The sequence below is a fragment of the Salvia splendens genome, chromosome 6 (assembly GCF_004379255.2).
Source record: "Salvia splendens isolate huo1 chromosome 6, SspV2, whole genome shotgun sequence".
NCBI lineage: Eukaryota > Viridiplantae > Streptophyta > Magnoliopsida > Lamiales > Lamiaceae > Salvia > Salvia splendens.
Window position 1 is genome coordinate 3,871,025 of NC_056037.1, and position 20,727 is coordinate 3,891,751.

At 35.5% G+C, this 20,727-nt stretch overlaps 4 protein-coding genes across 7 annotated transcripts; 2 read left to right on the forward strand and 2 right to left on the reverse strand.

The window, feature by feature from the left end:
• Window positions 1-3,068: 3,068 nt before the first annotated feature.
• LOC121806832 (VAN3-binding protein-like) lies at window positions 3,069-6,400 on the forward strand. 4 transcript variants are annotated; one of them, XM_042206988.1, is made up of 7 exons: window positions 3,069-3,506; window positions 3,618-3,728; window positions 4,349-4,766; window positions 4,848-5,081; window positions 5,247-5,296; window positions 5,406-5,463; window positions 5,631-6,400. In XM_042206988.1, the coding sequence occupies exons 1-7, from the start codon at window positions 3,306-3,308 to the stop codon at window positions 5,840-5,842; spliced, it is 1,284 nt and encodes a 427-aa protein (XP_042062922.1). In that variant the 5' UTR covers window positions 3,069-3,305; the 3' UTR covers window positions 5,843-6,400. The 4 variants fall into 4 exon arrangements, with proteins under 4 accessions (XP_042062922.1, XP_042062923.1, XP_042062924.1 ...); XM_042206989.1 differs by having other exon boundaries at window positions 3,621-3,728; XM_042206990.1 differs by having other exon boundaries at window positions 3,069-3,500.
• Window positions 6,401-6,459: 59 nt separating this feature from the next.
• LOC121806834 (protein LIFEGUARD 4-like) lies at window positions 6,460-8,255 on the reverse strand. The gene is made up of 4 exons (XM_042206992.1): window positions 7,886-8,255; window positions 7,328-7,441; window positions 7,045-7,202; window positions 6,460-6,957 (listed from the first exon to the last, which is right to left on the reverse strand). Exons 1-4 carry the CDS (start codon window positions 8,133-8,135, stop codon window positions 6,757-6,759), a joined length of 723 nt encoding a protein of 240 aa, XP_042062926.1. The 5' UTR covers window positions 8,136-8,255; the 3' UTR covers window positions 6,460-6,756.
• A 965-nt stretch (window positions 8,256-9,220) lies between these two features.
• Window positions 9,221-9,819, reverse strand: LOC121808033 (EPIDERMAL PATTERNING FACTOR-like protein 4). Its single transcript, XM_042208367.1, has 2 exons — window positions 9,667-9,819; window positions 9,221-9,468 (listed from the first exon to the last, which is right to left on the reverse strand). Exons 1-2 carry the CDS (start codon window positions 9,770-9,772, stop codon window positions 9,293-9,295), a joined length of 282 nt encoding a protein of 93 aa, XP_042064301.1. The 5' UTR covers window positions 9,773-9,819; the 3' UTR covers window positions 9,221-9,292.
• A 7,915-nt stretch (window positions 9,820-17,734) lies between these two features.
• Window positions 17,735-19,890, forward strand: LOC121806601 (heat stress transcription factor A-6b-like). Its single transcript, XM_042206712.1, has 2 exons — window positions 17,735-18,280; window positions 18,705-19,890. Exons 1-2 carry the CDS (start codon window positions 17,990-17,992, stop codon window positions 19,440-19,442), a joined length of 1,029 nt encoding a protein of 342 aa, XP_042062646.1. The 5' UTR covers window positions 17,735-17,989; the 3' UTR covers window positions 19,443-19,890.
• Window positions 19,891-20,727: the final 837 nt, after the last annotated feature.

Here is a 20,727-nt window from a genome sequence, read left to right on the forward strand (position 1 = left end):
AAAAAAAAAACACAACATAATTTAAAACACAAATTTAAAGAAAATAAAAAAACTACTCTGTCGGCTAATCATCCTCCGGAGGCGGTCGAGGTTGAGGGGGAGTTGGAAGGCCAAGTTGTGCTGCCATAGGCACAATTCCGTTCCACCAGGCCGCGAATTGGGCGTGCGAGAAGCGGGAAGTGTCTGCCATTGTGGCGGTCATGTACGCCACCATAAGTGTGTCCGAGCCTCCCCGCGAGCCCGATCCCGAGGCCGCCTGGCTTGATTCGCCTCGGCCCTTCCTCGCTCTAGCCGCTTTCGCCGCCTTCGTCCCTTGCGGCCGACGGCGCCCACGGCTGGATCCTCCAGCATCGCCGACCGTACCCGCAAACTCCTGCGATTCAGCCTCATGTGGGCTGATACCCTCAGCGGTGTCACCACCAGACGAGTATTGGTCACTCGCAGTATGCTTCGTGCGCTTCGAGTTTGAGCCCGAGCTGGAGCGGAAACCGTCGGCCCACCGTTCCTCGTCCTTCACGGCCTGCCAAACATCAACAAATCTGAATTGTTGACGGGTGTCTTGGTAGTAGGCGCGCAAAGCGGACGTCAAAATGTCGGTTGTCGTGGCACCGCTTTGGTAGCGCGCCGCTTCGGCCGAGTAGAGGCTGCAGAATTTTTTGACCTGTCGGTCGACTCGGTCAAAGTGAGTGCGGAGCAAATTATATTTGCGCTTGCGGGAGCCTTTCGGCTTTATCTGGTGGTAGACCTCGCAGACCTTTTTCTAGAAACACTTCCGGGGTTGTTGATTCCCGACGATGGGATCGTACGAGACGGTGATCCAGGCGTTGTACACCGCCAGCGTTTCGTGGTTGATGTACGGATGCCGGCCTAGATCCTCTTCCTCTTCTTCCTCCTCCTCCTCCTCCTCGTCCTCGCCCGACTGGGGTTGTACACCGCCTCGTCCACCTCCACCGCTTCGCCCTACTCCCAGCGTTGGATCAACGGGAAAATCCTCCCGGATCTGGGATAATCCCTGCGAATACCGCGGGGCGGAGGGACATGCATATGCATCAACGTCAAAGTTGGGTGGTTGGTACCCCCGGCGTCGCCGAACCCTGGGTCCCCGGCGTCGACGCACTGGAACCGCCCAGTGTGTTGATCATGGTCTCCCAATCGCCGAAGGCGTTGAGATCCCACCCGCCGGAGCCGGAGCCGCCGTAGTTGCCTTCGTCGGACATCTTGTGATGAGAGGAAATTGAGATGATAGAAGAATAGATGTGTAGTTGTGTGTGAAATGAGGATGAGTGTATGAATATTTATAGAGTAAAAAAATTAATTTCAAAATTAAAAATTTTAAAAAAATATAAAAATCGGTATTATTACCGTTAGAAAAATTTTTAAATTTATTTATATATTTTTTTAAAAAATTGAATTTTCTTTTAAAAAAATTTTATTGCGTCAGCACGTGACGAGCGTCACGCACGACGCCGGGTCGCGCCAAGTCGCATAGGCGCGTGGCGAGAGGGCCCGTCGCGTGTCTCGTCGACATGGGATGCGGGACGTGTAGCGGGACTGGACGGATGCTGCAACGCGGCGCGCGACGGACCCGTCTCTCCGGGACGGGTCGCGGGACGCCGGCCCGCCGCGTAGTGGATGCTCTAACTCATCGAAAAACATATGGCAAAATTCGGGTTTTTTCTTTACTCATTTTTCTTGTTCTGATCATTAATCAACCTTTACCGTTATTTCATAACTAGAAGATTTTGTTTTTGAGAGATTATATAAGTTTTTCCTAGATTGTAATTAACCTTTGTAATTTGATGGAGATATATTTATTTGTTTTATTTTATACTTACACATTATATTGTTATAATAAATTATTATCATTAATTATATATACATCTTTTAGTAAGATATATTGATTAACATACGTAAAGGACAATCGTATTGTACCAATAAAAAATCATGCAAATCAAAGTATAATATACTATACATCCAATAAGAGCTTAATTTCGTAAAAGTAAAAAGTATGTATACTTAGTTTTAACAGTAGGGGCCCAAACTGCAGTAAAAATTTGTCGAGTTAGTTCGGTGCTAACGACACAAAACCAGCTCGAACATGAGCAATAAAAAAAGCCGCTCGTGTAAATGAAAAATAATTAGTGTATAGTTACTTTATAGCCTAATATAGAACTTAATTTTACTATATTATATAATGTATATACATAATTATGGAATTATTTTCTATTCTTAAACTGTAAAAATCAATCTTATGATTATAAATTTAAATTATATATACTTCTACAAATTACTAGCTAGAAAATTAATAGTAAAAGTAGGTCTAATGTGAGAAAATCAATTAAAATTATGTTGAGAAAATCTGAAAAAGCCACAAATGAACTATGAGCATAGCTTTAAAATCAATTTTACTACTTATTATATATTTATACATTTGTAGAGTTAAATAATAAAATCTAAGATAATATAAATCAATCCAAAAGAGAAAGAACAAATATTCTAAAATATTAGGCACCGAAATGGATCAAACTTGGGATCTCACGATCAAGTGTCGCCTATTGAAGCCAACTAAGCTAGCTATTGATATATCTAATGTCGGATACATATATTATAAGAAATGCCAAGAAATGGGAAAAATTTGTACTGCATTTCTTGTCATTTCTGGGCATTTCTTGGAAAGTGAACGACTCCTATTAAAAGTATATAGGAGACTTACAAATGGCCGAGGGGCCAAGGGCACCCCTGGCCCCACCGTGTCCGCCACTGAGTACTAGTACTTATTATTTTACCCCATATAAATATATACTCTCGATTGTAAATAAGTACTTATGACACTTCCGATCGTGACTCGTGAATTATATTTATTTGACTATTATCATAAATGATAAATATGGATACAATACTTTTTTGCTATAGTTAAAAGGGAGTACTAATTAATGACTCTGGTGTAATATGATTATAGTTTTAAAAATAGTTGTAATTCACAAGAAAGAATACCTAAAATTGTGGCGAGGAGAAATATAAGTTCGAACAAAAATAAAAAACCACTTTAATAGTATTTGTCTCCCTACGAGCTTTTCATCTCTGCAACTAACTGTAAGCTCAAACAGACAGCCATCTCTCACCATTCTCTCTCTCGAAAGAGAGAGAACGAGAGAGAGATTGACACATACTGATTAACTGTTCCTTTCTCTGTCCGACATGTCTATAAAGAATTGAGAGTGACCTCATCCATCCACATCCCATGATCCCATTTAACAACAACTGAACAAACCCTCCAAAGTTTTCAACTCAAAACAGCTTCCCCCATGGACAGCAGCAGCGCCCAGCTTCACCACATTCTCAAACCTTCTGAAACTCCAACAGACCCCATGGAATTCCTCCCTCCCCCCCTTCAAATCCCACCTCCGCCGCTCCAAGATATATCCCAAATCTCCAACCCTTTCTCCTTTTCTTTTTCTGACACCTCCCACCTTCTCATGGAGCGTATCATGTCACAATCTGTAAGTGTAAGTAAAGATCGATTTTTTAATCTTTCTTTTTGTCCATATTCAGATTCTTGGAATTTTGAGATTTTGGAGAGAGTTGTATGATCATTGATATGGGTACTACTTGTGAAGCAGGATGTATCACCTCGTACTTCAGGAAGGCTATCCCACAGTGGGCCTCTCATTGGAAATTCCATCTCTGATAGCCCACCAATCTCCCCTTCTGAAATGGATGATCTCAAGGTTTCTTCATTTTCTTCCATGATTCTATTTGTTTCTTGCTTTACTGTTTTCTCTCTTGCACTTGCACTTGCACTTGCACTTGCACTTGCACTTGCATTTATTTATTGACCCCATTCATGTTTTTTAGTACAAAGCTTTTACTATTTGTCAGTCTTCTGATTAATTTGGCCACACAAAGCACAAGTTTTGCAGAGAGAGATTGTGTATGTATCAGCTTTCTCTTTAAACAACAACATTCTGAAACTGTTAACTGACCACCTATGTCAGTTTCTTGCATTAGCTTTAAAGATTGAAGAATTTTTGTGGTAGCTAAATAGTGGAGTATTTATTTATTAATCATTTTATTTCCTAAGAATGTAGAGTGTTTGGTTGTGATAAATGTAATGGTCTGGCAATAATGGAAAGAAAGGAATTCATGATGTGGGGCAGTCTACCATCTTGAGTGTGGTTCATGTTGATTTCTTGAAATCAATTTATACAAGTGGTCCAGTTTCTTGGTGGGCTCTTTTAAAACTAATCTTATAGATTGAATCAAAATGTGGAGGTTGCAGTGCCCTCTGCACTTACCTACATGTTTTTAACATTAATTTAATGATGTTGACATTGCTTTATTGATGCAGTTGATCAGTGATCATGCTAGCTGTAGCAACCAGATCAAGAGCAGCTTCGTCGTGGGAACTTCTGCAGGCGGAAGGAAGACAGTTGGAAGGTGGTTGAAGGATAGGAAAGAGAAGAAGAAGGAGGAGGTGAGGGCACAGAATGCTCAGCTTCATGCTGCCATCTCTGTTGCTGGTGTAGCAGCTGCTATTGCTGCCATAGCAGCCGCCACAGCCGCATCGTCTGGAGCTAGAAAGGACGAGCAGATGGGCAAGACCGACATGGCCATGGCTTCAGCTGCAACACTTGTGGCTGCGCAGTGTGTTGAGGCAGCTGAGGCGATGGGGGCCGAGCGCGAGCACTTGGCCTCTGTGGTCGGCTCCGCTGTCAACGTGCAGTCGCCTGGCGATATTGTGACCTTGACAACTGCTGCAGCTACTGGTGAGAAAACTCTTGCAAAATTCTTGAATCATTCATGTATGTTTTAAGATTTTTTTGTGAATTTCTGCTGCATTTTTCCAGCTCTGCGTGGTGCTGCCACATTGAAGGCGAGGGCGTTGAAGGAAGTGTGGAGCATTGCATCTGTTATCCCCGTGGACAGGGTGATGGGAGTGCCTAATGGTGGCAGCAGTGGTAGAAATGGGAGTTTGAATGGAAGCCATAGTGGTGAGCTTGCAGCTGAAGAGAATTTTCTTGGCATTTGCAGTAAGGAGTTGCTTGCTAGAGGCGGTGAGCTCTTGAAACGAACACGAAAGGGTAGATTTCTTGCCTAAACTCATCTCAGTCTCATTATAAGAAATGTTTATGTTAGTGACTATTTTAGTATGACAGTTTGATGATGATTCTATTTACTCGTTTTTCTAGATGATCATATGCATTTTTAGTTGAGTAACGGGTCATATTGTGTATGGTGGAATGCAGGTGATCTTCATTGGAAGATTGTGTCTGTGTACATCAACAGAATGGGTCAGGTGAGAGCCTTTTCTTGGCCATGATCGAACAATCAAAAACATATAATATGTTGTTATGCTTTTGGCTTTCACTGATCTGAAACACAGTTTTTGATTCACATTTTGACAGGTGATACTGAAAATGAAGAGTAGACATGTTGCTGGGACAGTCACAAAAAAGAAAAAGAGTGAGTGAGCCTTTAATTTTCTGCTTTTGTCTTTTCTTTTTAATTTACACTATTGGAGGTGGTGGGCTTGCTTCCATTTGGGGATTTGAGAAAGTAGTATGCAAATTGTTCTGAGAGAAAAAGATAAAGAAAGCTTGCTTCTTTTTTCCTTTTTCTTGAAATTCTAGATGTTGTGCTGGAGGTGATGAAGGACATCCCGGCATGGCCGGGGCGCCACCTCCTAGAGGGCGGTGAGGACCGTAGATACTTCTCGTTGAAGACAGTGGCACGTGGGGTCGTCGAGTTTGAGTGCCGGAACCAAAGAGAGCATGATATTTGGACTCAAGGTGTTACAAGGTTGCTTAACATTACTTCAGATCAGAGCAGACACAGGATGTAATGGTTTTGCAATCCTATGATTATGGCCTAAAATCTTGAAGTTTGGTTTGGAAATTGTTTTTTTTTAATAAAAATATCTTTGTTTCTGCCCAATGTGAAAAATGAAGCTAAAGTTGGCCAGTAATGGTAAAAAGTAAAGTGGAATTAAAGAAAGCAAGAAAACTATGTGATCTTGTGGAAAAGGAGTGTCTTGGACTAGGTTTTGGTCAAAAAAATGGGAGACTCCAATTTTTCCTAGATTTTATATTATTGCATTGCATATAATGTTATTTCCCTTTAATTAGTGTTGAGAACATAGATTAAGGTTTGTAATCAGGCAACTTGGTTTGTATTCATTGTATTGCATTTGGCTTCTTGTCTTTTCTTGTACTCCATAGATTAAGGTTTGTGATTAGGCAACTTGGTTTGTAATCATTGTATTACATTGGTTTGCTTCTTGTCTTTTCCTGTAATAGATTAAGGTTTGTGGTTAGGCTGCTCTGTTTGTAATCATTGTATTACATTTCTCTGTAAATGAATCCAATAATGCCTAAAATGGTAGGAGTAGTATTTTTTTGTATATATTTCTATCTTTGAATTGCTATACAAAGATGATATGTATATAAAAAAAACTCAACATAACTATAAACATATTGTTATTATCAAAAAATTGTCTGAACTGAAGAAAATCTACAGATTCAGATATTCACAGAACTGTTGTAGGGGAAAGCAAACACACCTTCCACACATATAAACCATTCTTGTGTATGAAACCATTCTTGAAACACAATAGTACTTAAAATACTGTTGAGAAAAAAAATAAAAAAATAAACACACTTTCAACCCAACCCCTTAAGTTTTCTTCAGAGCAAAGATGGAATCTTGTTTCCTCAGTGACTCCACAACTTGTCTTGTTCCAAGTTGGAAATGAGGCGTTCAATCATCTCCAAATATAGCAAGAATGTACAAGAACAGATTCACTATGTCCATGTAGAGACAGCATGCTGCGTCGATGTACTGATCGTAGTTGAACCGCTTGATCAGATTGTCCGTGTCGTAGATGATGAAGCCGGAGAAGACCAGCGCCCCCACACAGCCGATCACCTGCTCCCCGATTCTCCCCAGAGGGAAAATGATCTGTCAAGACAAGAGACAGGGTATATCAAATACAGCACCATAGATCATGTGAATTTCTAGATTTTTGAAGCATGAAAACTAACTAACCCTAATGATGCCAAAGGCCATAAGAAGCAAGATAGCACAGAACAAGAAAGGCCCCATAAAGCTGAAGTCAGCGCCTCGTTTTGCAGCAGCAAACGTGAACGCTGTAAGCCCAACAGTCACAACTAGAGTCAGACCGGCAGCCAGCAACACCGCGTCACCTGTGAAAGAAAAGTTAATTCTTGTTAGCATTGATATTGTTTCTTGAGAAAAATAATGTGTGAATTTTCTGTGCTTGAGTAGTTCTTGGCTGGTTGTATTAGAAATAGACAAGAAATATGATTACCTTGTCTCTGAGAGGAACAAGCCCCAACCATGAATGCCATAGCGAAGGTGAAGAGAAACAAAAGAATATAGTTCCATGGATGTTTCTGACTGAAGCAACTCATCATCAAGCACACTGCATCGTAAGTCCAAGAACGTATGTGACTCTTTTTCAGCCAGAAATTAGATAGACTCATAGACATTCTTGTTTGAAGGAGACACATATCTCCAATGTAACATTGATATAGACCATTTTACATCATGTACAAATAATAGGCACTCATAATATGCCACTCAAGAGCTCCATCAAAAGAAAGAAGGGATCCAGATTGAAGAGCTCCTAATTCAATTTCATGGGGCCCGCTCCCCTCGTTCCTCAAATTTTTAACTTCCCATATTCAACAGATGTTTATGTTTCAACAACAACTATTACTATTATTCAAATAACTCAAAAAAAAGATAAACAAACGTAGTAAGTAATTTTAAAAAAAAATCCAATCCCCATGAATCCCCAAATACATAATTGAAAAGAAAGAAAAGTAGGATGATGCATAAATGGAGGGAGAGAGGAGAGAAATACGAATAACGGTAAGAATGATGGCGGCGATCATGGTGTAAAGGCCGGCGGGAGTGCGAAGGAAAAGGCGAACGGGCTGAAGAAAAGTCATGGCAATGGCAACACCGAAGGTGATGAACAACTGCAAGCAGAGAATGGAATAGACTTTGCGGATGAAGCCCCATCGCATCTGCGGATTCTCCTGCATCCCCGGGTACAGCTGCCCATTCCCCTTCTCCAGATCCACGCCGTGTTTGTTTGAATAAAATGCCATCCCTCTCCGATCAACCACAAAAATTCCTCTCCTCTTCTTTTTTTTCCAAGAAACTACAATGTGTTCGATTGATTTTCTTGGGAGGGTTGATCAAATCTTTGTTTCTCCTATTCTCTCTGCTTTTATACCCACTTTTAATTTTTTTTTCAAGACCCTATTTTTTAGGCCAATGATTTACGTGATTTGAACGAATTCTTACCGCGTTTTTTTTAAGTGGCGGAAGATTATTTGGTTTAAGATAATATATTTAAGATATACACGATTTTAATAGGCAATAAATTATATACGAAATTATTAACAGTAAAAAACTTACCACATCAATGTATTTACCTGTCAAAAATCTTTAGTTGTTATTTGGTCAGAGTTACAGTTGAAACAACTCAATAATTGACTAATTTTTTATACAGTGCATATATATGGAACAAAAACCATGATACGCAAAATACTATACAATAAAATATAGTATTATATTAATTACCCTCGTTATAAAAATAATCATACAGTTATTGAGTATATATCCCAAGAAAAGTGATTATTAAAAAATTCCAAATATCATAAATATCAATGAAATGTGATTATAATCGATAAGTAATTAATAAAAGATGCAGGTCTTGTACCTATTGTACCCATCAGAAATATAACTAAATAAATACACACTGTTCATTCTGTCCCACGCTATCACCTGCATTAAATAGGTAACAAAAACTATACGCCAAATGAAATTAATAATTCATATATAGGCTATAGCCATGTATAATTAGGAAATCACAAGTGACCACTAATGAATAAAATAATCCATTATGAACAAATATATAGAGAAATTCGAGTAGAGAATAAAAATATTAAATGCAAGAGATTTCAGAAGTAAACGAAATACAAGAGATAAGCAACATGATTAATTAGAACTTTGTTATGTTCGTAGAAATGGAATTATTTATAAGCCGAGAAACTGAAATTAAAGAGGGAAATTAAATTATGGAGTAGTAGAAAATTGAAGAGAGGCAAAAACAATTATAACAAAATTCGTCTTGTAAAAGCAGAAGTGAAACATAACTAATACTTAAAATATCCTGTGTGTTGAGCATTATATATATGTTTTAGCAAAATTAATAATAAATCATGGAATATGCATACACTAATGAAGTTTAATATCTTTGTCAAGGCATGAAGATCTTGTCTTTGCACTTGCACCTCCATGCCTCCGGATAGTAATCCGCTTTGGAGGCGAAGCCGGGATTGATCACGACGCGGGCCGCCTTGCACGGCCTGCACCGCCGGCACTTGTTTCTGCATGACGGCGGCGACGATCCCGGCCCCGTCAGCGCCCCAGCACCTACACAAACCACACCACTCAATTAATTTGTTAATTTCACTTAATGATTAATAAAGTAGAGACCGGTGTACGTGAGTTGGTCAAGTGGTAATTGACTGAGGCCAACCAATGGCCTCAGATTTGAATACACCGTGGCACGTTCTTTAAATTTATAACCATTTGCACATAAAAAAAATTAGACACAGTGTGTGTGTGTACTTGGGATTGAGACGAAGGCTGAGACCGATGCATGGAGGAGGAGGAGGATCGTCAATGCGGCGAGGAGTGTAAATTGGTGGCGGTGATGGCGGGGGAGGAAGTTCATCGGCGGTGGTGGTGCGCTGCGGAGAGGCTGAGTGTGTGAAAAGATGCAAAGCGTGTGTGTCTGTGAGTCCAAGTCAAATAGACTAAGGCAGTTGGTTTTAATAATTTTGAGAGTAAATTAGGAAACAAAAAGATTTCCGGACAATGAAGTTTACACATTTTCAATTCCTAATAAATAAATATTGCTATAATTCTCTAGACAAAGAAATAAAGTTTATGGTATTCGTTCACTATTTTCAATCCATTTAGTCTTTTACTATTCTATTTACCCTCTTTTGCGTAAGAATTATATTTGGGAATATTTACATTATTTATTTTTCTATTATAGTATCACTTTAATTATTTATAGTTTCTCTGAACTTTCTTTTCTCCATTTTTGTCTCATCTTTTATTCAATGCATCTACTTTTTTGTTTGGATTTCTTTTATCTTATTTTTAATATATCAACAAAATTGAATTTATTTTACAGAATCTTATATACTACATTATATAATGCGATATTATATTTGCTTATGTATTATACAAAATAATTATATATAAATCGATAGATATTTTATCATGGTACACTATTGTCTATAATACATAAATAGATAGATGTAATATTGTAGTATATACGGTTATCTATATATAGCAAGGTATATAAAATTTTGAGAATTTGTTTGACTATATGAGGGAAAATTGACGAATATGTGTCCAATTTTTATCCATTACTTTTATAATGGAATTCTCCTAATTAAATACTTATGGATGCCCCTAATTTCTTCTAAACTTCTAATCATTATGTTAGTATTAGAGAAATTCTAGATGAATTATTTTTTGGTCTTTCAAACAACACCTAAAAGAGATCATAAAAGTTTGGGGGTTGGTGGTGTTGATGTCGCGAAATATAAAGTTGATTGTTACTGTTTTAATCTATTTTTCATGGAGAAAAAAAGTGTTTGGGAAAAAGGGTCCCACTTATAGGATGGATTGATCGATGAATTTGATGTGTGTAGGCTTGTAGGACTGTCCCAATTCATGTACAAATGGTGTTTGAAATTGATTGGCACACGGTTGTATTTGGAGCAAAAAAAATTATGATGAATCATTATGCATCTCAATCCTATCGTTTTTACTACACAATTGACAAAGTATTAATCTTTCCGTCCTATAAAAAAATATATTTTTGGTTAGACACGAATTTTAATACACAATTAGTTAAGTAAAAAAGATAGAAAGAAAAAGTACTCCCTTTCGTCGGCCATTACTTGTCATTAGTCCGCCAATACTTGCCACACTTATTTTTTGCTACTTTTGATAATGGACCCCGCATTGCATTAACTCATTCAAACTCACATTTTATTATAAAACTACTAATATATAAAAGTATTGGCGGACGTATGGAGTAATTAAAGTATTATTAATAGAGAATGAGTCTCACCTTATTATAGAGAAAAAAATATTTTAAAATTAGAAAATGCATACTCTTATGCGAGAGATAAAAAGGATAGAGTGCATATTCTTATGGGACGAAGAGAGTAGTATTTCCTCCACAGCTGCCAGATTAGGAGTCCTAATTTCTTTAGTACTTCATCCGTCCTATAAAAATACGTGCACTTTCAATTCTTGAAAGGGATCTCAATTTATTACTCATATACATCAAGTTATTTATAACTTATACCACAATTAAAACTCTAATAACAATGTGGGTCTCACTATCCACTAACATTACTTTAACTATTATTCCTCTCAAAATTTTATCTTAATTCTCGTGTCATATCATATGCTCATATTTTTATGGGATAGAGGGAGTATAAAAAAAATTGATACTAGAATTTAGATCTCACCGCTATATATTAGTTTTTATAATAATATGTACAAAATAATTTAGATCTCGGCTTTAGATCACTCCTATAATCGAATACAAGAAATAGAAAAACGGAACTAATTAAATAAGATGCAAGTGTAAGAGGGATTAGTATTTAATTAAATTTATCTATACTATTAGATACGGGTATGTACGTGATGGAGTGCGTGTTTATATGTTTTCGTCGTAGCATGAGTTTTAAAAGGCTACGAGTCAAACTTTGGTGGAGAAAACAAAATCATTTCTACTGAAAATTAGATAAAAGTCTCAAAGTCAGTGTACCACGCAAGATTGATCACCTACATTTCACAAATGGGAAATGCTACGTGGCCACATTATGACTGACCATAATATGATATTTTGATCAATATACATATCAAACAATTAATAAATTAATAAAATTATAAAGATATTAATATATTCTGATTTAAAAGTAGTTATAGATATTAAACAATTAAATTATAAAATATAAAACAATAAATTAAAGTTTAACAAAACTGAGTGGATATCTAACATAAGAAACGAAAATGAGCTACATATTCAAAGTTCCAAGATGATTTAACGACTTAGTCTTTTATGTGTATTATTTCGGGACAAAGGGTCAATTAGTCTTAGATAATTGTTACTTTTAAGATGAACTAAATCCAAGTAAATAAGCATTAAAGGTAACAAAATTTTATTTTTATGGTCAGCCACATTATGGCCATTTAGCACTACTCTTTCACAAAATTAGGAGCCAGGTCTAGAGGGTCCACTCATTGTTTAACTCTCGGTTTAAAGATTTGTTTAAAAATCATTTTATGATATACTACTATTTTTAAAAATTTTAGAATAAAATGAGTGTCAATGTGTCATGCTATTTTAATAGTACAAGTCTATTAATTTTATTTTATATATTTAATTTGATTTTAATATATTAAAAACATATTCATATTCCAATTTTTTTTTTTGTCAAAATCAGAGCTCAATATATTTTTTTCTTTGTAACTACAAATTACAAATAGATGAATAAAATGATAAATCGATCTTGGATTTCTAAAGTTCTACTTTCTTTACAAGAATATGTTATCAATATATATTATGACCTCGGATATTTATATGTAATACAAGAGGCTAACAATAAATACAAGTAAGATCTTTGGCATTAAGATATTCATATTTAACTCGTTGGACGTACTAACTCGTACTACATTCGCGCAAGTACCTGACGAACTCATTTTTTTCATTGATTTAATTGGTTTGTTGAATTGCTAAATGCCGAGTTTATCACTCGAAATTGTCTTAGTCCAGCCAATTATTCTACTTTTTGGAGTTTTATGAGTTTGTTGAGAGTTTTAGGAAAAACAGATGGAAAAGGAGTCAGAATAGCCCCAAAAAGCTTTCGACCCCTTCCTGGACTCCGAATGCTGAATCGCCGTACCCGGCCGAGTGCATTATTGAACTAAATACTCACCTGGCCGACCACCTGGCCGAGTGGATTTCTAGTACAAATATTGTACCCGACCGGGTCTTTGTTTCTGACGCATCTTTTAATAAAAAAACATGATTTTTACGAGAAAAGGCTAGGGTTGGAGGCTACGAGATCCATTCTACACCCTACCGCCTACCACACTCTCACACACTCCCAATAACACTTAGAAGAGAGATTTGAAGATTGAAGTTTCCATTCCATAGAATCTTTCCACATGAGTATCTATTTCCTTTATTATGTATTTGATTGAATCCTTTGTTTTGGTTTTCATGAAGAACATGAGTAGCTAAATTTATTGTGGAGTTTTGGTGAAGACTACAATGAATGTTTGTGATTAATTCAAGGACTTCTTTAGATTGCTTAGCTCTTGTGATTTCTTTGTTCACTCTTGTGCTTTTTCAATTCAATTGCTTAGCTACCAATTGAGTTTTATTACCTAGATAGTAGTAATCGAGAGATACCTAACTAGGGGTGATAAAAGAGTGAACATCACATTGATAATCTACACTCGAGAGAGGGGATCCTTTATGAGGGCTTGGGTCTTTTGTGCATTGGAGTTAATCTAAACATATTAGAAAGAGACTTCAATATTAAGGTTTAATCAACGGGGTGAGTACACTCGAGAGGGGGCTCAAGCTAGACTAGCGACTTTCCTAGTAATCCTAGAGACATAAAATGAGTAATCGAAGTTGTTGAAGTAATTGCACGACATTTCCATTGTAGTTGGATCCAAAGCTCTACTCTTCTCCTTGTGATACTTCTCCTTGTGTTTAATTCCGTTTTGTTACTTTTGTTTACTTTTACTTTTTATATGCTTTTAGTAGTGTTAGAAAAAAACCAAATCCTTTCCGATTATCTAGATAGTAGTCGATGTTTGTTCGTGGTAGTTGAGTTGATATAATTTTGTCTATGTGGGATACAATACTCTTTCTTGCTAATTGTTACACTAGCCCCGTACACTTGCGAGTATTTCTTGTGTTAAAATAAGTTGAGTCAGTATCAGAGCGTCATGTTTTCAACAATTGTCATGCAAAGTTGTGCTCCAGCGTTGAGCACGCGTGCGCACAACAATGATGATGTCATAATACATTAGTGTTCCCTATGTCAGAAGCTCTTTTTATTAGTGGGTACAAAATTACTTCATTTGCTCGCCAATAGAAGTCCTACTTTCTGACAATATGACTTTAAACAAATATGTGTGAAATACATTCTTGTAATGTGACTCATACTATTAGTTTAATTACTTCATCTGTCTTACTGAAAATGACCCACTTTTCTTTTTTGTTTGTCCAATCCAAATGACTCATTACTAAAAATGAAAATACATTTACCCTACTTTGTTCCCACTTTTTTACTTTACGCTCTCCACTTCACATACAAAATAAAGTTGACTAAATTCTCGTGCCATCCAAAAAAAAGTCATCTTCCTTGAGACAAGGATTTAGTAAATATGTCATACTTGCCAAATATGAAAATTTTGAATACTCCATATGTAATTTATGACAACATTTTGAAGTTTTGGGCAAATGAATACTGCATTGAATAATTGAATGAAAGTAAGGTGGGCCCTGGAACGGGCCTGGGCCGAGTCAGAGATGTTCTGAGCGAGTCATTAATGGGCCTCTGATTCGTTGAGTCATGTGGACTTGGGCCAACTCGTCCTCTCGGGTCAGCCGCTGTTAATCTGGGTCTGCCCGACACTGCCTTTTCTGCTTTTGTTGTTGACTCTCCTACCCAATTTTCTGAGGGAGTAATATAATTTCAGTTAACTCTGATTCTTTCATATTAGCGCTTAATAAATTCGAACACCATATATTTTGCATATATTGGCGGTTGAGTCATTTCAATCAAACTATGAGTTTTAAAAAATGTTTATGCAAGAACGTATTCTTGTATTCCCTATTGGACTCGGATTTTAATGCACAATTAGTAAAGTAAGGAAAATGTATAGAGAAAAAGTAGTTAGACCATGTTTGGTTGTCAAGATTCTATCTGAGAAAGTAATATGATTCCTTAAATTTTAAAATCCCGTGTTTGTTTCGATTTTTAATTAAACTTGGAAAGTAATCAGAATCCCGAGACAAGGAAAGTTAGTACAACTTTCCAGGATTCTGAATCCTTATTTTTTTAGGTATTCTTTTTCCAAGTTTTAGGATTTCTATATATTTAATGCAATATATGTATAATTTTATTATTATTATTATTATTATTATTATTATTATTATTATTATTATTATTATTATTATTATTAATTACAGTGTATTAAAATAATATAAAATTATAAACCATATTTAATTATGGTATAATAAATAACTATAATTAAAATATCATAATTATAAATATATTATTATAATAATTATATATATTTGTTATTGTCAATAATAATTAATAATTTATTAAATAATTAAAATATAATTACATAATATATATTATATAATATAAATTATTATTATTTTATAAATTAATAATTAATCAATAAAGTCATAGTGAAATTTCAAATTATAAAATTTATTCAATTATAATATTTGAAAATATTATAATTATAATTATAGTTATAATAATCATATTTATTAGTATAATCATTTATGATTATAATACTCCATATAACTACAGTTACAATTATATATAACTATAGTTATAATTATATACTTATATATTATGATGGATAATCCATATTTAAACTAATAATAAATATAAATATATAATTATTATCATTTATAATTAATAATTTATTAAAAAATTTATATTATTATTTTTTATAAATAAAAATAATAATAAGTAGGATTATAATTTTAGTTTGGTGTTTAAATTAAATATGAAATTTAAAATCTTGATATTTTCCAAACACGAGAAATGAAAGTTATTAGGAATCATATTCCTTGGATTCATTTTCACAGGAATTATTTTCCTTGCCAATATTACTTTCCCGTCAACCAAACATGGCCTTAAAGTATTGTTTGTGGAAAATAGATCTCACCTCATTAGAGAGAAGAGAATTTACAAAATTAAAAAGTGTATATTTTTGTGGGACATACTAAACGGAAAGAGGGCATATTTTTATGAAATGAATTGAGTAAGAAATTACTAAGAACATACTAGTAAAAGAAATGATTTTTATATGGAAATGAAAGAATTTGAAGTAATTAATTAAGAAAAGTATAATTAATTCTTTCAAATTATTTAGTAGTATTAATGCCTGATGTTGTAGGTTTCAGATTATGTTAAATCTTAAATGTGACTAGTCTTTAAAGTTTTTTGGTTGTTTATCTATAAAATTAAGTTTCAGTAGTGACGTGCTGGCCTAGCGTAATATTTTCCGACAAAGCTCTCAAGGGTAGGAAAAAAAATAGAATGGAATTAACATGAGATTTATTCGTGTTGCTGCTGAAATATAGGATACGTATTGATTACGGTCTTTTTGTTAAAATTAGCTTTTCAGGGAGTATTTCTTTCAAATATAAGTGGTAGAATTAATTGCTAATATGGTATAAAAAAAAAAAGAATTAATTGCTAATATAGAGTAATTTATTTAGTTGCCATTTTATGAATTACTTAATTTTACATTTATTTAATTATTTTATCCTTTACATACTTAATACTCATTATATTTTACTGTCAATTTTTAATCTACCCAGTTTCCATTAGCTTTTGGCTCAATATACGAGAAAGTTACACTTTTGTGACCAAAAAGTTTAACCTAATTTATCCGTCAATTTGAACCTTCAATTATTCTAACAAATCAGTACTTTAATATAGCCGACATTAAATGTATCTGTTATTTGTAAGAAGGCCCCCGGAAACTACACCAGCCCCTTGTTTCTGTGTGCTAGCTTTTCATTTCAAACATACTATTAAGAGAGATTGTATATTTTATTGCATAATTCTCTAGATATTTGTTGGAATCTTTTACAAAATTTCTTTTAAGAAAAATATCTTCTTGGACTCCTAATTAAACACCTAAATCTTCACAATGTTAATACATCATTAAGTGTTCTTCTCCTTGAACTTAGGTGGCTTTGCATTAATATAATAATATACTAATAATAATTATTTAATACAATGGTAGATTTATTAGGTAGCTAGGTTTTTAATATATAATCAATATCACATGCACATTTCTCCAACTGTGCACATTTTAATTAGACTATATGGACAATTGGACATTATATTACGTAGACCAATTAATTGCTCTCGCCTCACTCTGAGTAATTTTTCCAGAAAGATGTTTCAAAAATCATTTATTAGAATCACAGTTATGTATTTTCATAACTTTTACAAGTCAATTTAATTCATTAAGGGATTATAAACATTTTAGAATACACTTACGTAAATTACTTACAACATATCCGTCAAAAACTTAATATGTTAAATGAAACACTAGCGAAATCGAGATACTTCTCATTTTCTTCTTTTTCTTTTTTCTTTTTTGTTGTAATTAATCGAGACCAATAGAGTTGAATAATGTTCCAAAATACTATAGTACTAATAAAAAACAAACAAAATTCTACCTTCCCTAAGAAGAAAGGGCCCCCAAAATATCTTCAACACAACTTTTGCCTACAAACTTTCCACCTGTCCAAGTTTGAAAAGTGCTATAAAAATAAGCTTATTCTTAACATAATTTAATTTATAGGTCTCACCACTTCTCCAATCACCTCTTCATATTTGTAGCCCACTTGAGTAACAAATTCATCATCATCACCACTCCAAAATGCTCCCTTTCCAGTTTGATTCAATTTCAAGAATCCCCTTTCATCCTAAGAAATGACAAGAAACTTGGATCTTGATGTTTCTCTCTAAACTTGTCATACTTATAAAAAAAAAACTTTTCATGCATATTTGATCTTGCTATTTTGAAGAAACCACTACTTGTTACAACAACCATATAAGATCTTGTGGGCATGAATAAGAACCTAGGATCTGTGAAGGAGGATTTCTTGGGATCAAGTTCATCCGAATTCGGTGTCGGCAATCCTCAGCCTATGGAGGGTTTACATGAGGCAGGCCCACCACCATTCTTGTGCAAGACATATGATTTGGTGGAAGAGGAGAGTACAAATGAGATTGTTTCTTGGAGTGGAGGCAACAACAGTTTCATTGTCTGGGACCCTCAGAAATTTGCCACCAATCTCCTTCCCAAGTTCTTCAAGCACAACAATTTCTCAAGCTTTGTCAGACAACTCAACACATATGTAAGGCCTACTTTTTCTTAAATCTTCAAGTTTCTTGGTGTTTAATGTTTATAATTGGTTGATTTGAAGTTTCTGGTTATTGTTATGGCATGTATCATTTGATTTCTGGAGTGCCCTAGATTTGTTTGCCTTTATAAGACCATATACATGTTCTTGAAGGATCTACAACATAATATTTTAATATATCAAGTTGGCACTTTCTTTTATGTACTGTTGCCCTTTATATCTGTTCAATAAATCAAATCCAGCTATTGAGTTTCTGCAAATACTCTCATATGTTAATGTACATTTTTTGTGACATCATATCAATTACATGTGGTGACCTTATTGTATCAAGATTTGATTTTTATAGGCTTTCAACTAGTTCATGTGATTTCTATATGAGTAGATGTATAAATGAGGGGTAGGAATGTGGACTGTGCAGGGATTTAGGAAAGTGGATCCAGACAAATGGGAGTTTGCTAATGAAGGGTTTTTGAGGGGAAAAAGGCACATGTTGAAGAATATAAGGAGGAGAAGAACACCATCAGCATTATCATCAAATTATCTATCTTGTAGTAACTTAGAGCCATGTGTTGAGTTGGGGAGGTTTGGTCTGGACGCGGAGATGGATCGTCTGAGGAGGGACAAGCAGGTTTTAATGGAAGAACTGGTGAAGCTAAGGCAGCAGCAGCAGAATACAAAGGCATATCTTCAAGCAATGGAGCAAAGGCTCAAATGGACTGAGCAGAAGCAGAAGCAAGCACTCAGTTTCTTGGCTAGGGCGATCCGCAGCCCGGATTTCCTGCAGCAGATGGTGCAGCACAAGGAGATGAGGAGGGAGATTGAGAAGGCCATTGGAAAGAAGAGGAAGAAGATTGATAATCAAGAATTTGTGTTTCAAGGTGATGATATTGATGGTAATTACATTAGTTTTGGTGATGTTGGAGAACTTGAGGGGTTAGGCTCTTTTGGTGTTAAGGTTGAAGCTCAAGATTATGATGGCTTGGGGGTGGGAGTGAGCATGCCTAGAGATTCATCGGTGAGCATGGAGGGACGCGTGGCGCCTCGGGAGTGGCTCGATTGTGGCGTTGGTCATGATCAAGGGTTTTGGGAGGGTTTGATGAGTGATGGAGGAGTGTTGGGTGATGAGAGTGTGGATGTTTTGGCTAGGCAACTATGACTCTTTGATTCTAAAGCCTAAGCTATAATTAGAATATTGGTGAGAACATATCATATAAGAAGCAAGTGTGGAGATCATAATGAAATCATGAGATTGAAATTTGCTTAATTAGGTAGCTATGTTAGGAACCCTCTAATTAATTGCAACATTCTTGAACAATCAATGTTGAAGGACTGAAATTGGTTTTTATTGCCTGATTTTACCTCAATTGATTCTTTAATGTTGTGTGTTTTGTCTGAGCTATTTTGGGAGCATGAAATGATACTGATCATGTGAGAATATCTTGCTTTGGAATGTTTGCTAGTTGTTGATGAAGTGTGTTGGCTTCTTGAAATTGTGTCTCCTCACTATGCCAAAATTAGCAGTTGGCAAAGTGCTTACAGAATGTTAACTAATTAAGTTGATTTTAATTAGAATTTCATTGTTATTGTACTCATTTTATAGATTTGAATAAAGTTGAATATGGATTACTGGACGCTGTGCACGTATAATATACAATACAAATAAAATTAAATTCTTGGAAATGGTTTTGGAATTAAATATGGTCACAAGAGATGACACCATATGCTCACATGCTATATAAGTACATATGCCTCATCCGACGACTCATCATTGTCAGAATAAGATCACACAAAATCATGAGGATCATATGAAATTGATATGGAAATATATTATGCCATATATATAACATAGTAATTATTGTAAATTAGGTTTACCATATATGTAGAGATACTCTAGCCTATATAATATTGTAATCTCTGTATTCACGGTACAATGAATGAGAAGATGATTTCTCCTATCGATTTCTAACATGGTATCAGAGCAAGACGATCTTGGCTCAGAAAAATCTCATCACAGCCAACAATACCAATTTCTCAACCTTTTTCAGCCAAAACCAATCCAAAATACCAAGAACCTACACCAAAATATGTCAGATACAGAGGAGACAAAGGATTTGGAACAAACGGTAAGCCTCAGAAACAGCAAGAGCATCACAGTACCCGTTGTGGGCACGATTGATCAAAGTGAAGAATGGAGGCAGGGGCGCCTACTCACACATCAAGAATGATCCACCAGAACCGGGGAACATGGGGTATGACGAGTGGGAAGAGAACGACCTCATGGTGTTCTCGTGGATTGTCGACAACATTGAAAACGACATCATCGCGGACTTCGCCCATCACCAGACGTCGAAAGCCCTGTGGGACAACCTCGCGATGACGTTCGAGAGTAAAGCAGACCGATAACTCATCTATGGCCTGGAAGAGAAGGCAATTAACATCAA